The sequence below is a fragment of the Aythya ferina genome (genome assembly GCF_964211825.1).
Source record: "Aythya ferina genome assembly, chromosome: 1".
Lineage (NCBI taxonomy): Eukaryota > Metazoa > Chordata > Aves > Anseriformes > Anatidae > Aythya > Aythya ferina.
The window spans coordinates 153,038,837-153,060,828 of record NC_140296.1 but is presented as its reverse complement, the minus strand read 5'-3'; the positions used below and the strand labels follow the sequence as shown (position 1 = coordinate 153,060,828).

The 21,992-nt window shown below is 53.8% G+C and overlaps 2 protein-coding genes across 10 annotated transcripts; one reads left to right on the top strand and one right to left on the bottom strand.

Moving 5' to 3' along the window:
• Nucleotides 1-521: 521 nt before the first annotated feature.
• Nucleotides 522-21,980, bottom strand: MGAT3 (beta-1,4-mannosyl-glycoprotein 4-beta-N-acetylglucosaminyltransferase). 9 transcript variants are annotated; one of them, XM_084506471.1, is made up of 3 exons: nucleotides 21,841-21,978; nucleotides 11,735-11,801; nucleotides 522-2,085 (listed from the first exon to the last, which is right to left on the bottom strand). In XM_084506471.1, exon 3 carries the CDS (start codon nucleotides 2,082-2,084, stop codon nucleotides 579-581), a length of 1,506 nt encoding a protein of 501 aa, XP_084362597.1. In that variant the 5' UTR covers nucleotide 2,085; nucleotides 11,735-11,801; nucleotides 21,841-21,978; the 3' UTR covers nucleotides 522-578. The 9 variants fall into 9 exon arrangements, 8 of the variants coding, with proteins under 8 accessions (XP_084362597.1, XP_084362596.1, XP_084362595.1 ...); XM_084506470.1 differs by lacking the exon at nucleotides 11,735-11,801 and having other exon boundaries at nucleotides 21,841-21,980; XM_084506469.1 differs by lacking the exons at nucleotides 11,735-11,801; nucleotides 21,841-21,978 and adding an exon at nucleotides 18,295-18,443.
• LOC311430161 (uncharacterized protein) lies at nucleotides 18,511-20,073 on the top strand (the record flags this gene model as incomplete). Its single annotated transcript, XM_084506578.1, has 2 exons — nucleotides 18,511-18,792; nucleotides 18,880-20,073. 2 exons carry the CDS (start codon nucleotides 18,511-18,513, stop codon nucleotides 19,690-19,692), a joined length of 1,095 nt encoding a protein of 364 aa, XP_084362704.1. The 3' UTR covers nucleotides 19,693-20,073.
• Nucleotides 21,981-21,992: the final 12 nt, after the last annotated feature.

The following is a 21,992-nucleotide window of genomic DNA, read 5'->3' as shown; positions in this document are numbered from 1 at the left end:
AGTACTTTGAATAGAGAGGTATATAAAAAAAATAAATGCATATTGAGATGCTTTTGCACATTCACTCATCCAGAAAAATGCCTGTGACACACATCTACACACGTGACCACTCACATCAGTCTGTGCCTGCTGACTCACACGCTCACTGAGTAGCCCAGACTCACATCTGTGCTTGCTCCGATCCACAACGAACGAGGATGGATGGGAACAGCTGCCCTCTCTCCCCAGCAGACCTTCCCAGCCTCCCCCAGAGGAAAACCCACCAGCTGGCTGCAGAGAGATTATCCCCAGCCAGCAGGAAGGGTCCAGAAGACGCAGAGAAGTCTTTATGCTACCGCCAGGCTAGGTCCTGCACCTCTCCCCTCCTCCTGCCCAGGCCTCCCTTCAGCTGACTGAGGAATTTGTGTCCCCAGGCATTACCCCGGGAAGAAGAGAAGGGAGGAAGGGAGAGCAGAGACCATGGAGAAATGGCACACCCCATCTGGAATCGAAAAAAAAACAAAACAAACAGACAAAACACACCCGACTCTTTCCCTTTGTTGCAAAAGTTCTGATTTCCCACATGAGTCCCAGTGGTCTCACCCAGCCCCCTCCGCTTTTCGGTACGGGTTCTCCAACAAGTAGTGGAATCGCTGGTAGTTCTTGAGCAGATACTTGGGAGCATACATGTGCTCCTTGGGGTCAGCAGGGGGATACTCCTGCGTAGTACCATCAAACCACCCACCAGTCCGGATCAGCTCCCGGATATAATTGAGGTCTCTTTTATCCTCGTAGTCCCCCCAGCGGGGGAAGTCCCCATTCTGGGCTGACACCAGTTTGAAGTAGATCCCCTCTGGGGTGAAACACCAGGAGCAGTGCCAGCCAGCAAAGTGGAGGGGGCTGCCCAGCGACCACTGCACCAGGATGTGTCCTGTACTGTTCTCATACTGCCGAAAGCCAGGCATAGTGTAGTACTCGCGGCGCCGCAGACGGATGCCGTCAGTAGCGTAGACAGCCTGCAGCATCCCCATAGTGCAGCCTGAGACCACCTCCAAGGTGCCTGGTTGCTTCCAGAAGAAGCCGTAGAGCGACTTGCGCATGTGAAAGGCAAAGGGCTCCGTCCAGCCATCGTAGAGCTTGAGGAAGAGGACGCCATCGCGGGCCGGGATCTCATCGGCATCGTCGATGATGAAGACATCGTCCGGGCGCAGGTTGCGGAGGCGAGAGACGCCGTCCCGGGTGAGAAAGGTGCGCAGGTAATCGTCAGCGATCCAGCCGTCCTGGCGGCCGCCGGCGGGGAAGTGGTCCAGGAAGACGTAGAGGACCTTGTGGCGGATGTAGTCGTAGGAGCCGTTGAGGAGCATCTCGCGGAACTTGAGGGGCCGCGGCTCTCCGTAGGCCGTGAAGTTCGACTCGCACACCACGAAGACGTCCACCACGTCTCCCAGCTCGTGGAAGCGGACGTCCAGCAGGTCAAACTCATGGTTGATGTTGATGGCGTTGATGACCCGCCGGGGGGTCTCCCGCGGCACCAGGCGGTCCTTGGTGGGCAGGTTGGAGTACTGGACCACGGTGGGAACGCCGCAGCTGGGGCCGTGCCAGCCCGGCAAGCACATACACTCAACCCACTTGCGCCGCTTGGTCTGGGAGCTTAGCGGCTTGCGAGCGGGCCGCCCCGAGGCCGCGCCATCCGCTCGCTCCTCCGGCCGCCCTCCCGTGGGTGGCTTCTCCAACACCTTGGTGCCTGGTTTAAAGCAGACGCCGCCGGCTTTGGTGCGGACGAAATACTCCGTCGTGTCTTCCGGCAGCACAAAGTTGGCTTTGTGCAGCTCTTCGCTGGCTCTGCTGGGAGGCAGGGGCTGCAGCAAGGGCGAGTGGGAGTACAGGGGTGTGCGGAGCAGCTCTGCGCCCCCCGGCTCAGGGCTAACCTGCGGCGTGACGGGGGCATTGTTCCAGAAGAAGCTGGAGACAAGGTTGGGACTAAGTGAAGCCAGGTCCCGGGGGAAGGTGACATAGGAAAGGGCCTTCAGGAAGTGCAAGAAGGAGATGAGGCAGAGACCAGCCATGCAGAGAGTCAGAAAGAGCTTATGGCGTCTCATCTTCATCCTGTGGAAAAGCCACGAAAAGGAAAGTCATGGTCAGTAGTTACCGGGGTGCAAAAAGTTTATCGTTGGTAGGAAGACAGGTTGGGGATGCCAGAAAGTCCAAATTCCGCATGCATTTTTCAAGACTTGAATCCAAAACATCTCCCCCCACCCTCTGCCAACTTCAGCGGGCCTGTTGCCTTGGCTGGGTTATGCCAAGCCGAGCCTCTTCTAGATCAACTACAGTCTTATAATCTCATAAAGACAGGAAAGGTGCTGCTGGTGGGGTAGAGAGACAGGAAATCCAGAAAAACAAGAATTCACAATCTAGCGAACTCACCACACTTGGCTGATTTGTCCCCATCCATTGACAGAAACAAACGCAGGCCTCCTCAGGCCTTGGATCACCAGGAGGTCAGGGGAAGATAAAGAGAGAGCAGAGAGCAGGGGGGATGAGAGGGAGTAGAGGGTAACGCAGTTGAAACTCAACCAGCATAGGAGAGGCAGTCTTAAGGGACTAAGATCATTAGCCAGGCTGCCAAGACCAGGAAAACACCTACGCTCCCCAGATCTCTCCAGTGTTTGCTCACAACACACACCCTAAAAAATCCTTGTTCCTAGGAAATGCTAGCTGAGTCCATATAGGGAACAGAGAGGGGAAGAAAAAAAAAAAAAAAAAGATTATTGCTTTTACTCTCCTCCCCTCTTTCTCAAGTCCACTACGTCTCCAGATGTCTCCCTTTGCTTTTAATTTTCTTTGGACCAGATGGTGAGGTTTTCTGCATCTGGATCAAGGAGGCTATAAAAAAACCACCTCGCTGTCTCTGCTGGTAATGCAGTGCCATCATGATTGATCCATGTCAAGCCAGCAAGAAGCCAGTGGTGCTCAGCCCTTTGAACAACAAGAAATACAACCTTCATCCTCTCCCTCCACCACCTCCCTTCCTCCAGCCCATGCCAGGAGCATGGAGCTGCTGTCAGGCAGAAAAATGACTGAATACCACAATCCAGAAAAATGACGAAAGAAAGAAAAAAACACAACCTCAGTCAATACTTCACCACGGAGATCAAGGAAAGGCATTTGCATTCTGCTGTTTAGGGAAGGCTGGGACGAAGACAGGCAGGGGAACAAGGTGACCTAAATGCCCTACGTGAAGCAGAGGCTGCCTCTCCCCTCAAAAACACAAAACTCCCCACGTGGAGGCAGGCAGAGCTCCCTCCACACCCAAGAAACCCACCAGTTCTTCCTCAATGTGACGTGATCCTCTACAGCAGATCCCCACCACAGTCCTGCGCCCACACGTACGCCTCAGCACCTCCTTTCCCAGGCCAAAGGTCTGCACGACGTGCATGCCACTCTCCGTGCCATCGCCTATCAACCCCACGTGGCACCCAGAGGCAGACCAAGCACCCGGCCCTAAGCCAGGGCGCTCCCCTTGTCCCCTCTGGGACTCCCCACAGCCCACGTGTGTCCTGGGTGGGAATGGTGGGGAGCAGTGCCTGGCCTGCTCCTGCTGCACGCGAGGGGAGCGAGTGAAATACGGCAAGGCGCGTTTACTGATTAACCTGGGGAGAATTTAATGCTGAAGTGAAAAGCCATAAATTAGGCAGATGGCAACTACCCAAAGGAAAACATATCTGGGCTCCCAACCGAGGGCTCCAACATGGACTTTGATAGAGGGGTTGTCCATATTGATGCCTTTCAGCTCAGCAGCAAGCATTTCTAGATACTTCACAGCTGCTTTATTTTTTTTGTGAGGAAAGGCCATTCACTGGCGCTGCCCCCTGTGCTTTGGGAGCGGCACGAGGACACCCATGTTAACGGGGTTGTTTCAGCGTGAAAAGGGGGACTGCAAGCCTGAAGCCAGCACAAAACTTACAGCTTCACTATTTCTTAATGTTTGTTATGGCTTCTGATAGATTTCGACACAGCACAGGGTGGGTCAAGGGTAGGATCCTGGCTTGGTGCACCCCAGGAAGCCATCTTGTCAGGCCTGGGGCAGGAGGAGGAAATGGTGCCTCTCCTCACGGGGTCCCACTGGGCAAACCCTCACCACCTCCCGCACCCACCACAGCCCAGCTCTTGGGCGGCCACCTCTGTGGTGGCCCTGCCATGGAGGGCCTGGCTGTTCCCTTGTTCAAAGCTGTAAAGGATAGTCTTGTGCTCACTGCAGGGAATGGGGGTGAAATGAGGCTGTAGACACCCCCGAGAGAATCTAATTGTGCCCAGGGTACTTTTCTTTTTAAGGCTCAGTTAATGTCTTTCTGGAGCAGTGAGATCACTCACAGAGTCAAGGTGTATCCAGCACCTCTTCCTTGCACGTCACCAGTTTTGCTGTCCTGAGGTGTGGGGAAGAAGCTGAAAAGACTAAGGGAGCAGAGGCTGCTAGGAGAAGACACCCCTTGCTGGTACACTAGTGCAGTTCTGTCCGATGGGGTGTCCTGTGCTTGCTCTGAGGCATTACCTCAAGACATCAGGTTGCTGAGGCTCAGGCAAGAAGAGCTGGCCTGCTCCCTTAAGGCAATCCCAGTGGCTGCCAGCTAGTGCTGGCTTCACTCCAGCTCCTAAGGGACACACAAATGCACAGCAGCCAGCATCCTCTGGGCTGGACCAGCACAGAGGACGAATACTGAAGGAATCACACACGGCAGGTCTCCATCTTCTTCCCAGATGGCTGCGATGCTCCGCATGCCACAGGAACTCCCAGACAGAGGTTCTAACTCCTGGCATTTAACAAACTGCTTCACTTTCTGGGATCCTGTGTGCCATGTCAACATAGCAGGATGCACGTTTTTAGGAAGTAAAGCATGTTTTCCTCACTTGACATTTGCATACATCACTATCTGTCAGGCTCAGCTCACGGCTCTGCAGCTCTTCACCCACGAGCAAAACTCAGCCCGTGCTCGGCTGCGTTGCCTCCCTGCTACTGCAGCCTGCGTCTGGGAGAGCCGGGCTGGTGCGCACAGCCCTCCCCTGCAGCTCTGCCAAAGCAAGCTGGCCCTGCAGTACCCTCTGCTGTTTTGCTGCCGACATTTCCCAGGAGGCAATTTGCACTGCTCGGTTGCCTTTGTTAGGGAGCGGGAACATGAACCCGCTTCCTATCCCCCTCCTAAAAGGAGGGAAGCAAGGAAGCTGCGTCCTCTTCAAGACCCCTTCCCTTCCCTGGGACCCACTCCATTCTCACATGCCAGGGATTCCTCTGACAGGGAGTGGAGAGAGAGCTCATCCACCCTTGGGTGGGCTGAGATGCTAAAAATCAGTCACGTATCCCTTCCCATGTCCTCTGATCAGCACTGCAGTGAAAGATGTGTCTTTGAGTGGTGGCTAATTGGAGACAAAGGCCAGCAGGGGAGGAAAATGTTATTACCCACCTTCCCCATCCAGAACATTTATATGTGGCTGAAATGAGAAAGGAGGTACCAGTCAGGGAGACATCTCAGCTTGTCATAAGAAACCCCAGCTGCTCTGTCACAAAGCAGCCATCAGTTACCAGGAACACAGAAAACAGCAAGAAGAGATTTCCCCTATGACAATTTTGAATGAGGAGAGAAAAAGAGTAAAGTTGATCTCAGGGAGAGAGATCAAGTTGCTGTCAGGTTTAAAGCTTTTTTTTTCCCCCCTGCTGGTTTTATGTTTAAGTAGAAGAAAAAGTCAGGAGGAGCATGGACAGTCAGCTCCTTTAAGACAAAGCTCTTTAGGGAACATACAATTATAAACAACTTCAGCAATGTTCAGCCTCAGCAAGAGAAGCCAAAAGCTTCTTTTTGTAAGGGACCACCCTTGATATTTCCTTGCTTGAAGAAGATATGTCTCTGCCATGCAGGGGAACGGCTTTCAAAGAAGATAGCTCAGAGTAGTGCATGAGTTATTCCCAGGCACCTGTTACAGTTTTACTTTGCCATTATATCAAGCGACCTGTTAATTTATACCATCCTGAAATCATATCCTGATTTCAAGGAGCAGGAGAGAAAGATATGCACAGCTAAGAGCTGGCAAGCCACCCATCTTAAAGTTCTCTTCTGGAGGACACTGGCAAGAGGCCATGCAACAGGCCGCTGGATGCACAACACCCCAGCCTCTGGCATGCTAGGGCACAGGACTCAAGACTCTCTGGACCTCTCCTGTAGTGACAGGGGAAAAAGATGCTTATGAGGACAAGCCACAACAGAAGCTTTTAGTTCCCACTCCCCAGTACAGAAATGCCCATCTCCTCTGCCTGGAGTTATCCCTTAAGACCCAACTCAGTGTCATATTTGCCCATCACTCAGACACTTCAGCACAATGCAATGATTCAAATCAGGATCACTACCACACGGCAGAATAAAATCCAGCATGATCTCCATCCTCCGCCTCACACTGAGGGCCAAACTGTCTCTCTGCTCTAGCTACAGACAAACATAAACAGATACTTCACTTTTTTTTTTATGACAGGTCTACCTTCCATTCATGGGGTGCAGGGATCAAATCATACATCAAGGTCACAGTATCTCAAAACACACCAGAATCTCTAATTACTTTTGATCTGCAAACACCCACAAAAGTAAGAAAAATATTTAAACTACTATTTGTTTACAAATTAAATGTAATTAGCTCAAGGACAGCAGAACTTGACTGTGCTTAAGGATAAGAAGAGAAAGTTATCCTACAAAGCTGAACAGCAGGGAAAGTGGAGAGAAGCAGGATGTACCAGAACATTGGTAGTGCTCAGCATTTCTCTCACGTGAAGGATTTTCAGAGACTGTGGGCTATGAGGATGTTACCAAGAAGTTCTGGGAGGGTCACAGTACAAGGTGGTTAGAACACAGGCAGGTCCGCATCCACTTCCATCCAAATTTCAGGAAGGTTCAGGAAGGGAACGTATTATTTTTTCTACCACCTTCATTAAGAGTTACTGCCTGCAGCACCAATGCAAAACAGCAATACTTCATGCTATGCATTTCCTTTGCAGCTTTGAGGCAATCGACCACAAGGTGCCACTGACTCACTGCCAGCACAATCAGCTGGAGCAAGACATCCAGTACAATTACCCTTCAAGTAAGGTCAGGCAAAGGGAGAACCAGGCTCTGTCTTAAGCATCTTCTCTCCCTTTCAACAAGGAGGCAAGGGGAGACATAAGGTGACTGCTCTCAACTAGGTATGACCATAGCATCTAGTTGGCTTCCAGAGATGCCATCTGTTCACCAACAGGTGTCATCAAGCCAGGAAGAAAGCTGGATGAAGAAATAAACAACTAAAGGGTGAATCTACACAAGGCCATGCACAATTGGCCAGAGCACAACTGAGAAACCAAAGCATTGCCTTCCCCTTCCCACTGAAGGGGGACACATGGCATACATCATGTCAACTCCAAGCACCAGGTTTGTGTCCAAAGCCTAGCAATGCCTCAGCTGACCAGCATCTTCTGTGCTCAAGGAGAAAAAAAGGTGTCTCCTTTCCTATGCACTTCTGTAGGAAACTGAAAGGCTACAAGCCAAAAGCTATGGTCTGCTAAATACTGAAACTAAGACGGATGCAGTGGAGATGCCTCAGCTTTTTTGCCTTTTATTTACTTATTTAAAGTACCATGGCTGCCCACCTCTTCACCTCCTAGAGGCATGATACCTTTGGATTCCACACCTTCCAGGAGCTTTCAGTGTTTTGACCGTTCTCAAAAAGTCCACTGAAGAGCTGGCCAAGACACTAAGACTTTGTTATCTTAGATGCCACATCCCCAACCACAGCAAGATAGGTACACGGCTCTTAACCTTCAGTATAGAGATGGGACCTGGCAATGAAGTGATCTTTGTTGATGGTGTTCTGTCTCAAGACTGATCTTCCAGAAGTCACCAGAATAAACCAACATCTGAACACCTTCAGAGTCCATTATAAATCCCTCCACTTGAACAGATTGTTCTTACTGTAACTACCATAATACTAATAGCAGCATAATTATAGAATTCTCCAGCCCCCGGTTTAAAAGAAGATCTGCTCAGAGAAGACTAGAAAACTCTACTGAAATCCAAGAAGGGCCTATGAGACACAATTTAATTTTATCCAAGTACTTGGACATCACAAGGGTATAGCACTGCGTGCTAAAGGAAACTTCAAGCTGGATTTCTAACTCCACTGGAATCTAACAAATATTCTTCTTAGTGTCCTTCAGCTGTACCAGGCTCCCTTGTAACTAATCTTCTCTCCCCATCCAAGGCCAGTCCCACCATAGTAATTCCCATGGTTCGAGATGCCTTGGTACATCCAGATCCTTCAGATGCTCTCAGAAGCCACAATCTTAATTCCTTAGCACCACTAGGCTAAGGACTATCCACTAAAGGAAAAATAGCGCTTCTACCCTCTTCTCTCCTTCACTTACACCTGATATCCTGGAAGGACTCTTCCTCAGCCCTGCTTACTGCCTCCTCAAAATACCCAGTTCCCTGAAGAGCACTGCAATGGCTCTGGAGATTGCATCACCTCTGGGTCCCAAGACTGATGTCCTGAGACCCAAAGGGTGATCTGAGGGGTTGCTCACTGCACTCTGTATGTACACACAAACCCTCCAAAGGTGGGAAACCCAGCCAGACACAGCACTGCTGCTTCAAGTGTGCAGTGGTTATAGCAATGCAAAGCAGAGCTTGCTGGTTCTGTTGCTTTTTGACTTGTCTTAGAAGGAAGGAATGCTCCATCATGAGACAAGGAATCCAAAAGGAAACTGGGATGAGACTACACAAATGCAGCTTATGTCCTCAAACAGGCCACAGGATTAATCAAAGAACTATACAAGAACTCCCAGCTAGTTTCAGTGTCTTGCAGAGCGGGGCAGGACACAAACATTTCATCAGAGGATAAAGGAAAATCATGCTTTCACAGACCAAGTGATGCGTGTGGAAACACAGGCCGTGGCTTCATAGGTTCTCTTCCCTCACTCACCACCATCACAGCTCACTACCATTCCGATGTCAGTACAATCATGTCAAAGTTTGCACTGTAAGCCCAAATCAGCAGCCAATCTCCGTTAAAAGTAAATAAATTTCGAGAAGTGCCTAGGGATGGGAACAAGCAGTTGACCAGCAGAAACTTCCTAAATGCTTTCAGCAGTTCACTTCTCACCAAAACTCTCATAGTCACATCCTCATATAGTTACATCCTCAGATGCTTAGAGAATTGGGACAATTTTTAAGCATGGTTCATCTAACCAAGCCTCCACTGAGGCTCCCATTCAACTGCCGTGAGCTTGATAACATCTCCTGGCAGCATCAGGAAAGAAGAACATCTCAAAGAGGGATCTGGAAGAAGCAGCAGACAACTGCTTTCAAAGCAGACCCTGGCAGGCAGTCCACATATGTCAAGCAAGCAGGATACAAGTCAAGAATCCTGAGAACAGCACCAAAATGAGCAGCCAAGATTAAACTCGGAGCTGAGGATGAGGGCACACAGCAGACGCGCACCAGACCATGCAAGCAAGCAAAGAAAAGCAGGAGAGCTCCCGGGGACTGGGTGACAGCCCGAGGAACTGGGAGGTGCAGGTTGAGCAGACAAAAGCAGGGTGATTTTGATCTCCTGCAGGCTGGAGAGAGGCAGCTAAGGAAGGAATGAAGCAAGAAGCACTTGATGCCACAGCGACGGGCAAAGCACACAGACCCAGACAGAAACCATGTTGCCTCCAGCTATTTTGGAATGGGTGGCAGTTGTTTGTGCATCCCCGGGATAAAAGCTCTCCAAGTTCGGTCGAGGAGGGGAATAATTAAACCCCAGAAAGACAATAAATAAAGAGAGGCCATGAAGCAGCAGCGAGATCCTGGCGGCCACAGCGAAGAGCTGGCCCTCCATCCCCGCCCTCTTTCCTCCCCCATCCATCACCAACCACTTGGGGTTTGGCAGTGCGCTCATTTTCCCACAGTAGCCCATCTATTACTGTTTGGAAGAGCATTCCCAGACTCCTCCTTCCCCTCCTCCCCTTCTTTCAGGCCACAGGGGTCCTGCTTGGCAGCCCCCGGGTCCCCCTCTTCTCTGAATGCCTGGTGACCAGCCAACCCCACGCAAAAAGCATTAACCCCTCTTCACCAGGAACAGCCAGAGAAACCTGGCTCCATGCTGAGAGGTTTCCCTAAGGTGTCTCTCTCTCCCCTTCCCACCCCCTGATCCCCCCCTTTCTTTCCCCTTTCATTTTATTTCACAAAACCCAGCCCCAGCCCTGGGAGCATTGCATCTTCCCGAGAACGTTACACCCACCCCTGGGAATTTTTCTTGGACCAAGAACAGACCCTTATTTATTTGTCTCTTCTGCCTTTGTTCTTCATTTCCTCTTTCAAGACTTAGGCAAGACCTCGACACAGTGCCGCCTGGATCCCCCGCTGCCGCTTCACTTGGTTATTATTTTCGGAAGGAAAGCGCCGATAGGCGGGGAGCTCTTCAACGCCTTCCCCCAAGGCAGAAGCAAACCAACCCAGGCACCCACCTCTGGAGCAGGCAGAGGGCACGGGGCTCCACAGAGCACCCCGGGCTCCGGTTGTGCAGACACGGCCCCCTGCTCGTGTAATCCTCCTGATTGCAGCATCGCAGCCCCTCGGATTAAACCCACGCGAATCAAATCTCCGGTAGCGGCTCTGTGTCGGTAGCAGGCATATGGCACCACGAAAAGGGGCAGTTTCCCAGAATGAAATCAAAAGCCTCCTAATGCACTTAGCTCGGGGTCACATAAATCTCTCTTCTGCCTCCTGCAGATGGCTGGATCTCGTTTACAGGCACTGCAGCAGGCCTGGGTCTCAACAATATGTTTACTTCTTCTGTGCAAACATCCCCTTTCACTAGGCAAAGCACTACCCTGATCTCCAGATTAAGCTGAGCGCCCAGGACTGAGCGCAGGTCACCCTGGGCATCACACAGACCTCGATACCGCTTCTCTTCCCACTCTTCCCTAACATCACCTTACTTCTTGGGGAAAGACTAGGAGGAATTTTTGCATTTAGCCAGCTGCCAGCTTCCCCGACAGGAGGCAAAGCTGTGTAATGAAAGAAAGGGGTTTGTTGCAGGCCACGGTCAGGTAGGAGAGCACAGCTTGGCTGAGGGACCTCTGGTGATTACATGTCCAGCTTCTCCCAAATGTAGAAGCCACAAACCGACAGCATGTGGACAAAAACAGGGAAGCCAAGCATTTCTGCTCAACGGAAGGACAGAGCGTGCGGTTTACTGCCACCACCTCTTGATTACAGGCCAAGTTCCTTTCCCTTTCCCTCCCCTTTCAGGTCTTCAATAACACAAACATTTATCTTGAACTCTGCTTCTGACAAAATCAGCTGCCCGGCCAGGCCAGAAGTGAAGGAGAAGAGGAAGGCACTAAAAGCTAGCGTATAAACCCCCGTGAGAGTCAGTGGTGAAGAAAGGACACGCAATGCAGAGCAGCCCACAGCCGTGTCCCAGGCACCAGGACCACCTAAGCAGGAGCAGGATTATCCCATCTGCACGGCACAGCGACCTGCCACCACAAGGCAGAGGGCCAACGGGGATGAAGCGCATGCAGTACGTGCAGCAATTCATCTTCGTGATGCTCCTCCACTGCAAGAGCCTGTAAAAAAAAAGAAAAAAAGCCACCCCAATCCCCCTCTGCCCTCAACTGGTTGCTCTTTGGGGTTTAGTAACTGAGAAATGATGGGAATTTCAGCTGGGCTGTTTGTACAGGCTGCTGCTCGATCACCTTGTCTTTCAAGTCCACAGGTCCTGATGTTCTCTTGTAAAATCCGATGTGCCGTGTCATGCCAAAGCTTAAAAAAAAAAAACACTTTGGCAGGACAACACAGGCCTTCAAAAACTAAAAGCTCTCGAGCCTCTGAATATTTCAGAGAGCAGTGCTGATGATCCCTGCCCTAGATCCATGGCACAGCCCTGTTATTGAGTCAGGGACCAAATCCAAGGACTAGATTCGCCTTCTCCAGCTTGACATCACCTCCTTGCTGCAGAGGCAGCACTCTGAACTCAGGAAGCCCAAGCCACAGAGATGCTCAGCAGAACCCCACACCTGAAGGGCACAGAAACCAAAACTGCATTTTTTTTTTTTCTGTTGTTTTCAGCAGAAACATCTACAAGGCGGTTCAGCTGCACAAAGGCAGGCAAACACGGGCAGAAAGGAAACCCACAGCACTTCCTCATCGCAAAGTGTGCGAACCTGGATGCCTGACAAACTCCCCTTCCCTGCCCCCCCCCCAGCGCTCACGGGAAGCAAGAAGGCTCTGTTCCAGAGCCCAACTGCACTATAAATAATTCAAGAGACTACTAAATTATGCAGAAGCAATCCCGTCGTCCCCCCTGGCCAGGCTGAACGCAGGTGTGGTCAACCCTTGCTCCAAAAGTTGCTGCTGCACAGGGATTTCAAGGCCACCGAGGCTCTGTGCCAGCAGCACATCTACCAGAACACGACGGCCGCTCGCTTACGGCCAGGCCTGCGCCAAACAGCACGACAGGAGGTATTTGGGGACACTGCACCGAGGGGGAAAACAGCAATTCCTTTGAGCCACCTCTTCTCCAGAGACCTTGCACGGCGCCGAGGGAAAAGCAGCAGCTCGTGGCCCCTCCAGGGCAGGCTGCGCGGTGCCACTTGCTTGCACGTAAGGCAGAGAGGAGAGAGGGGCTGCCGTGGCAGGTGAAAAGGGAACCGAACATGCTCTGGAGGCAGCAAGGAGGAAACAGTTTTTCTAGCACAAATAATGCACGGGGAAGGCTGAGCTGAAAGATGGAATCCCCTCCCCGCTTCTCTGCCCCGCTCTTTTTGCCCAAGGGAGATGCTGCCTCCCTAAAAAAAAAAAAAAAAAAACCGGGGCTGCTGAGGTTTCCCCTCAGCAGTGGGGTCATTGATAACCGCGTGCTGGTCACCGCTCTCCTGATTTACCCCACGCAGCCAGCCCCGTGAGCTCAGGACCCCCAGGTACACAGCACCATCCACCTCCAGCCCCTCCGCGGGCGAGCCCCTCCAAAGCCCCTACCTCTTCCAGCTCCCGCAGGCTCCAAGATGCATCCGTGCCCAACATGCTCGGTCTGCACGGGCCTCTGTCCTCCTCCTTCTCCCTGGCGCCCAGCTAGAAGCCTTCCTTCTGGCAGAGGAGGAACTGAAAGCGCTGCCATAGCCCTCTCTTCAGCCTCAGCACAACCCGCTTAAAATCTCAGGGCTCCGGCTTACCTTCCCCTTCTCTCTTAAAGGGCTCAGCATCTAGGAGACAGAGACTCCCTTCCCTGCCTGTTTGCCACGCTGTCGCGCTTGCTCTCAGCGCGGTTCCAGTATCTGAATGTCGAAACAGGGGATCCTAACGCAGATAAAGTCAGCGCGGCAGATACCTGTGCTTAGATCACAGGTTTCACAGTTGCCGAAGACGTTATGCGGTGGGTTTCATTTGCATCAGGTCTCTCAACGTGCTTCCAACCCGCTTGCTGAGGCTTTGCTAGCATGCAAAACACACACAAGGCAACACCCCAGGACAAATACGAGCCCAAATCCTCACAGGGATGACAAAGTCTGATTACGCTCACTGACCCTGGCCCAGTCCGCAAGGATTTGCACACCAAGGAAAAATGGCAGGGCGCTGGGATTGTAGATTAGGCAGCAGATCAAGGAGGCGATAGCTGTGATGAGGACAGCAGGGTGCAAACAGCGACTACAAGCTAGCAATAACCCCTCAGGACCTGCACCCAGCCCACGGGTATCTCTCAGGATTTCTGAGATGGCCGGCAGCAAAGTGAGGACAAGTGCCACACTTGGGTCATCGCTGTCATGCTCAGCCCCTGCTTGTGCTGCTCTGAGCACGTCCCAGCCTTGCTCTTTGCCTCAGTTTCCCTGGTTGGGAAACGGGAGCGATGCTTTTCTACCTCCAGCTAACGGGCTTGCTTAATTAAGAGAAGCTTAACAGGTTGCTTCGAGGCTCTTGGAAGGAAACCTTTTATTTAAAAAGGCAATGCACCGGCTCATCAGCAAGAGGAGCTGCCCCCACTGCCTCTCCCCCTCTCTGCAGGGTCACATCCACCTCTCCCACTGCTTGCAGATGTTGCTTTAGAGACTTCTGGCAGAGCTCAGTTTGCTCAGACACCACAGCCAGGGAGGATTTTTTGCAAAAAGCCTATTTAGACAGTGGCCCGGGCACTCCCTTAGCTGGGGAAACAGGAAATGTTAACCGAGCTCATCAAGCTGCCTATTCAACTGCAGGGGGGTGTTATCTTGGTATGAAAGGCTGAGGCCCCCACAGCAAGCAGCTCAGGTGACTGTTGCTATCCTCAAGCCGAGAATAATCACTTCCTAAATCACGGCTCAAGAACAAGCCCTTGTTTTTTTGTAAGGCAGCCAGATCCCTTCGTGCTTTTTCTTCCTGCAGCCCGCCTGGTGAGAGCTCAGAGCTGCACTCCCTTTCACCGGTCAGCTCTACACCAGGCAAGTTTCTGAGCACAAAAATATATCCACCCTGATCCAGGCATTTGGAGGTACCTGTTGTGCTCAGGAGCAGCTTGGGGAAAGTAAAGGGCTTGCACTGCAGGGAGGACAAAGATCAGAAAAGGAAGGTGAAGAAATCGCGCTTCTGTCTTCCTGAGGGCTGCAGCCAGAGTCCATTTCAGAGGGATACAGGCACAGGGTGCTCTTGCTGCACGTCAGAGCGGCGGTGCAGGCTGCTACTAGCACTGCTCCTGCAGCACGCTCCCCAAACTGTCCAAGCACCCCAAAACCTGACCCAGAACCGCCCATAACCCAGGCTCAGGCTCCTCACAGCCAGCCTGCAGCACTGACCTGACAGCACGGCCCACACGTGCACTGCAGATGTGCCACCATCTCCCCAGGAGCATCCAGGGTGGAAACACTCGGCATTCCTAGGATGCACCCCGCGTCCCCCTGCGCTGCACTGTGCACACCTTCCCCTTTCATTCCCCGCTGTTAAGGTTTGGTGGAGTACCACAAGATGCCATCCTGTCATCAGGATAAATGCAGCGTGGCCTGGCTTTGTCGCATGACTGACGGGTGACAGTGGGGAAAAGCAGGTGGTGCCAACCAGCCACACACTCTTACCTCTCCAGTCAGGGCTGAGAACTCAAACCAGCCCTTCCGAGCACCTCACGTTGACCTAACGATGTGAAGAGGCCTCTTGTGCCAGCCAGTGCCCCCCCGCCGCCCCCTCTGCCGGAGTTATTGTCAGCTGTACCAGCCTTCGTTAGCACCACCTCCTCCGGCTACGTCCCACTGATTGGGTCACGGATTCCAACAATGTACAAAGGGCTCATTTTAGAGCAAGTAACCCCACCTAAAACCTAAGCAGCCTTTAGAAATGAAGGCTGGCCCGGCTCGCCCCATCCATCCATCACCAAATTCCCGTGCTTCCTTCCTCCACATTTACAATCCAGTGCACGAGGGGGGGGAAAAAAAATAATAAATAAAATCAATTTTTTGATAGCAGGTGCACCTTAAAGATGCTGTTCTCAAAAACAGGAGGAGGCTCAGACACAACACACTGAAAACTCAGCTATCAACCCCGCCAGGAGAGAGAGCTTATCTCTGCTCGCTGACAGGACAAAGCAAGGGAGGGAACTTGTCTGAGTTAAGGTGTCCTTCATACAATGAACACGCACAATAACACCCAAACCTGCTGTCCCGACCAACTCCCAACTCCTGCACCCGGCGGCTGCTTATACATGCCAAATTTATTGCAGCCATAAACCCCACAAAAGGGCGAGCGCTCTCCTGTAAGCGCACCCGGCAGGGCTCGTGTGCGTTCCCGCATGCACCTAGCGAACACCCACCCAAGCCCGTCACGCAAGCGGCCCTCGAAGACATGCAATAGGCATGTGACAGCCATCTGGCAGGCCACGAAGTCCCTGCCGTATGTAACCACTTGTGCGTGGGAACGGGAGGGGAAGGATAAACACCAGGAGCACGGGAAGCGCGCACGCACACAAACTTCACACGGACGTTCCCCAAGCAAACTCACCAGTGACAGCAGCCGCTGCAACAGCGCAGCAGCCCCCAGACCAGCTATTCCCATCCCCTGTTGGGCACGAGTGCTCTCGATAGACGATCGCAGTCGTGGCCATCTCCTGAAGTGCAAATACACCCACTATTTTCCACCTCCTCTCCTTCACCGCCTCACTGAGACGATCCTTGCGTGCCGCACAGCCAGCTCATTCTTTCCCCAACCTTACCAACATTTGCGGGGAAGGACAGAGGGACACCGTGGCTCAGCCCCCAAGCCCCGTCTGGTTCAAGCTCCTCACGCTCTGGGCACCTCAGAGCCAAGGTGTGCAGGCAGGTGAGGCAGCAGCTGGGCAACTGCACTTGGAGCGAGGCAAGAAAGCGCACCTGCAGCAAATCCAAACCCCTCCCCTCTCCTAAGGATATAATTGCTGTATCCAAAGCATTAATAAACAAGCCGTGCAGGTACAACTGAGAGTCCTCACGGGGAGGGAATGTTATACCTCGCAGTGGATTGCTTACCACTGCTGCAAAATCACCTGAGGGCGTAGAAGGGCCATAAATCTAGGAGGGACTTTGATGACAACACGGTGGCAGACTCCCAGCTTCGCTCCTGTTGGGCAGCTCGCGATGGCTTTCGTTCAAAGCCTGCTTTATATTGCTATAGGCTCCCCAGGAATAGCTCACGGGACTGCTTCTCACTCGGATGATGTTCCCAGCACTACTACTGAGGCTGAAAATACAGCGCAGGTGCTATGGCTGTGCTCAGGGAGCTTTGGAAACCAGAGGTGTGCTGGAGGGTGGGAAGCCCCTTGGTTTTCCATCCCCTACAGGACAGCTCTTTGCAGTCCAAGGGTCAAGCAATGGTAGGTCCTGTGTGATTTCAGCTCTTCTTGGAGGAGCTGGCAGCAACCAGGACTTGCAAGTGGCTAACGAGTCACGGGCTCCAGCTGGACTTGAACACCACTTCTGAGGGTGGGACCTACAGGTCAGGGTAGCTGCTCTTTCAGCAGGGGGCCCCGAAAAGTCCCCGCTGACTCACATCCTGCTGGGATGGGGCAAGCAGGAACAAGAGTAGGTGGGAATTTGAAATTCAGTTTGCACAGGGCTGGGGGGGTTCCTGGTGACTCAAGTCGTACTTGTTAGCAGCCGTGCCACGGAGTGTTTTCACGGGCTTGAACTTCCCACTCACGGGGAGGGATTTGGCGTTAACTGGAGGGCCATTCTCCGGGAGGGGAGGTGCTCGGCACCCACACCGAGCTGCCTGTGCGGGCTTCTCTCGTGGCCCGAGCACTGTCCTGGTGTGGAGCAGAAGCGCAAGACCCCAGCTTCGATGCTGCGAAGGAGCAGGGCTCCCCGGCAAAGCTCATGGAAACACAGCCTGTGGAAACCCCCGGAGGAAAACCCCAGGATGAGGCACGGAGAGGTGCCTCTCTCCATCCCGCTCCCTCCCTCACGGAGCTGTCTGAGCAAGTCCCGAGCCGCAGCAGCTGCCGTGTTTCCCATCACCCTTGTCACGCTCGCCCAGGGAGCGAAACTCTCGCAAGGACGGAGCTGCGCCAGCCCGTGCCACTCCAGCGGGGACACACAGCTCTTCCCAGCCCACAAATAATCCAACCCAAGGAATTGGGTGCCTGCATCCTTTCGCAGCCAGCTCTCATCCTGGGAGGCTCGCAGTGGGTCTGGGGCAGAGACGGAGCAGGGGGGGAGATGTGGAGATGGAGCAGGGCCGCTGGATGCTGCCTGCACGCTGCATTTGTCTGGGTGTTTTCCCTCCCACGCACGCACTCCTGTTACTCCTCGCTTGCTGCAGGCTTGGCACAAAGCCCCAGCCTGTGTGTGTGACCCCCCCCAAGCCAAGCAGGCCGGGCCTGGGCTGCGGGTGCCCCGGCCGGAGGCTGCCTCCATCCCCGGCAGCTGCGGGCAGGGGGTGGGGGGGGCCCGGCGGCATCGCCTCCCTCCTCCCCACCGCCGCCGCTGCTCCCTAGCGGGGGATGCTGGGATTATGGGGAGGGAGGGGATAAAAAAAAAAAAAATAAGCAAAAATAAATAAATAAATAAAAAACACGCGATCGTATAAATAAATAAGGAGAAGGAAAAGCGGCGGGGGGGGGGGGGGGGGGGGGAAGCTCGGCGCTGCCCGCAGGGGATGACGCCGCAGCCCCAACTCGCAGGTGGCGGCTGCGGGGAATGGGGAGCGCGGGGGGGGTCCCGCAGCCCCGGGGGCAACTTCAGCGGGGAGGGTGCTCGCCCCCCGACCCCCTTCTCTCCTTTTTTTCCCTTCCCTCCCTCCCTCATCCCCCAGCCCCTCGCTCACTCACCCCCGGCCGGCGCAGCGGCGGTGCCCGCCGGGCCCCCGGCGGGGCGAGGCTGCCGCTCGCCCCCGGCCCCTCCGCCGCCCCCCGGCATGGCTCGGAGCCCCCCGCCGCCTTCCTCCTCCTCCTCCTCGGAGGGAACGGAGCGGAGCGGCCCGGCACCACCTCCTCCTTCTTCTCCTCCTCCTCCCCTCCGACCGTGGGGAACGGCTGGGGCCGGGGATGCCGAGCCGGGCTGCAGCAGCCCCTTTTGTGCCGCCCTCCCCGCCTGTCTCCTCCCCCGGCGCGCCCGACCGCCCCCCCCGGGCTGCCACCGCCCCCCGCTCCCCTCCCCCGGGGCAGCGGCCAGGCCGCCCCCCGCCTCCTTCCCCGCACAAAGGAGACCCCCAGGGGGGGCTTTCACCCCCGGGGGGGCTTCCCCGACCCGCACCGAGATGCGGGGCAGCCCCTCAGGCCGGTCCCCCCCCCCGTGCCCAAGCCGGCGGTGCGGCAGCATCCCTGCCGGTGCGAGCGGAGGGCAGGAGAGCTCCTCGTTGTCGTTGTTTTTATTATTTTTCTCATTCTTATTTATTCTTTTCATTTTTAATGCAGGAGGCAAGGAGAAGTGGGGATGTGCGAGCTGCTGCTTTGCCCGGCGACGTGCAGGAAGTTTGCAGCGGTGCCAGAAATAGAGCCTGCGCCTGCACCCGAACCGCAAAAAAAAAAAAAGGCAAAAAAAAAAAAAAAAAGAAAAAAAAGCTGCCTTGTCTTAATTCAACTTTTTTTCTTTTTTTTCTCTGCCTTCTTCCTCGTCGGGCCGATCCGTGGTGGAAAGGGAAACAAAGGCAAGGAGAACCAAAACAAACCCGGCCGGGCGAGACGGCTGCGAAGCCGCCGAAAGGCGAGCGTGGGACCTCGCCCCCTGAGACCGGGAGCTCACGAAAGGTCAAAAGGAAGCAGCGCCAGAGAACACCCTTCCTCGCGAGTTGCTGGAAATTTAGAAAAACAGAGCCTCAAAAACAAAGCGGCGGTGCCAACGCCTCTCCAACCTGCCGGTTATCAGATGGGCGAGCTGGGCTGCCTGGTGGCTGGAAGCGGCTCCCGGTGGATCCCGACGGGGATCTGCAAGAGATTGCTGAGGAAGAAGAGGCCCCACGGCCCCGTCTTCTGCCCGTCCTCACCATCTTCCCCAGCCAGCACCGAGAAGTGGCCATCCTAATTTTAAGGCCAAGGTTGAGATGGTCTCGGAGCTGGCACAAAGAGATTGCAGAAGCAGTAGGGGATTTTCCCCTCCCCAAACTCAGCTGGAAGGAGGTCTGCAGGCACCCGCAGGTGCCCTGGCTTCAAAAGTGCCTCAGGAGCATTGCAGAAGTACTGGGGGACAGGAATGAGGACAGAGGGGGAAGGCAATGGTACAACAAGTGAAGTTCTCACCATATGAGAGCGATAATTTGGGGGCAGAACACCAATGCCAGTCCTTGAGGACCCTGAAAGGCTCCACCTCCATGATGTTGATGGGAAGACACCTCAAAGACGACAACATCCCCATCTCCGGGACTGGGATGAGGTCTCTCATCCATGGGAGGATGCTCTCCAGGACAGCAGAAAGCTGGGCTTGGAGGGAGCCCTCAGCTCCCGCAGCCCCAGGGGAATTTGGCAGCCACGATTCCATTTGCATCGGGTCCATGACAGCTTTTTTTGGGGGAGGGCTGGCAAGCGATGGTGTTAGCCTTGCTTGTGTGGGTGATTTCAGCTCAGGGAGCACAAATCCCGTTAGGGATGGGCAGCAATCTCCGATTCCTCTCCCCCAGCCAGCAAACGCCCATCACAGAGGGGGAGGTTGACACTGATGGGAAGAAAGCATTGCAATTTCAGACCTCCTTAGTTATCCCTTGCTTCAGGTATTATTCCCTGAGCAGTTTGAAGACAGCCACTACTTTTTCCATGTTAAACAGAAAGAAAGCTAAAGGGTTAACCCAGCCACTGCAAATATTCAGGAACATCAGACCACAAATGGGAGCCAGAATAGCATCCCTGCGCAGAGAGGCAGCTGCAATACCACAGCTCCCCTGTCCTGTGACAAACAGTGTTTGCCACACCGAGCACTCCTCACTGCACAGCCAGGTCCCTCCGCCTCCCCGGGGCATCTGCACCTCCCTTACACGGATTTGTGGCAGTGGGGATTTTATCCACGCCTTTCAACCTTGGTGTGGGGAAAGACAAGGGTTTGCTACTCTTACCCTGGACCAGAGTGAGGCAGAAGTGGTGCAGCGTGGGCTGAAACACCACCACCAGCGGCATCTTTCCAAACCCACGTGGGTCTGGGGTTGTGGACCCAGACTGCAGAAGTCATATTTTTTATTTTATTTTATTTTTTTTTTTTTTTATTTTAATGATCTTAGGTGCTTTGATGGCAGCAGCAGACCGAGGCTGTAGGCTTAGATGTAGCATCCAAGCGCCTCAACATTTTTAATTTACGTAGCCATCGTACCATCTCCAAAAGGTAAAAACCCCAAACCTTTGGCTCTGTTTTACATAAAAGGAACTGAGGATTAGAAAAATTATATGATTTGCTGGAGGCCAATCGGAGAGTCTGTGGTAGGGGAGAAATTTGACTGTGGGTCTTGAATTAGCAACCTAACCATTGCTGCCTCTGTAGTGTTTTCTCTCTGCTTTGCATACTTCAGACTGAGACATGCTGGACAAGCTCCCTCGGGATGAGGAGTCATTTTTAGCCCGATTTCGTACAGAAACGAAGCTCTCACGATCACGTTGTCTATCTGCCTGTCTATCAGCCGCCCACAATACGGTTTGAATCCACCGGCCAAGTCCAACCAAACCTGGCAGCGAGGAGGATCTCTCAGCAGAGCGACTCGGATGAGCTCTCCAGCAAGCGGGAAGAGGGCGAGGATGCAGAGCGTGCCCTGTGCGCTCGCCTCCTGCCCCTCCCCTGCTGGGGAGAGAGGGATCGAGCTCTGGGCACGATGTTTGGGGCCAGGAAGGGAGCTGAGCTCTCTGCAGGGACATCCCGGGGGTGCAGCGAGCCCAACCACGAAGGTGGCAGAAACCTCTCGCCCCACACTCGCAGAGCAACTTCTGCTCTTCGCGCTCCCTAAGCCCCGGCGGCTGCTCCTTGGGGAAGAAGCCAATTACCATATTGCAATGAGTTAACCTTAAATGGTCTAAAATCCAAACCTCTGCATGCAAATGAATTCCGATGGGTTAAGCGAGATAAAACACCGCCCAGCCACAGCTGAGCCCCAGCCCAGCTCGTTCACTACCCGAGAAACTCGTGTGCTCGCGACTGAAGGCAGCGCACGCTCCTCGGCGATGCAGTCAGCCCCGCGAATATTTGTGCCTCCCCCAGCCCCATGCTCCAGCCTGGCCAGGTGCAAGGCTTTGAAGACAAAGCCTTTTCATCTGTGTTTTCAGATTTCCGTGGGCCTGTTTTCTTTCAATGCTAAAGGTGGGAGGCGTGGGCGAGCCCCTCCGGGCAGGGTGTCGGGTGGGCGCTGGGCTTTAATCCCACAACCCCGCTGCTAAAACCCCGCAGGGTCTACCCCTAGGACGTACCAGCTAGAGGCAGGAGGGCAGGCGCTTCTCCATCACTTCTCGGGACGCCTGGTGCCCATCCTAGGGGCTGCTCCTTGCTGGTACAGGCGTGGGTGACTCCACGTGTCCCTTTGCGAAGGGGAACTAACCATAAATGTTTCCGTCTCCGCCGC

Bases quoted from the DNA above. Each gene is read 5' to 3' on its own strand.
- MGAT3 (XM_084506468.1), bottom strand. From the start codon at position 13,048: ATGCATCTTGGAGCCTGCGGGAGCTGGAAGAG. The intron at 2,086-13,016 runs GTAGGGGCTTTG...GCTTTTCCACAG, and splicing joins GCCTGCGGGAGCTGGAAGAG to GATGAAGATGAGACGCCATA.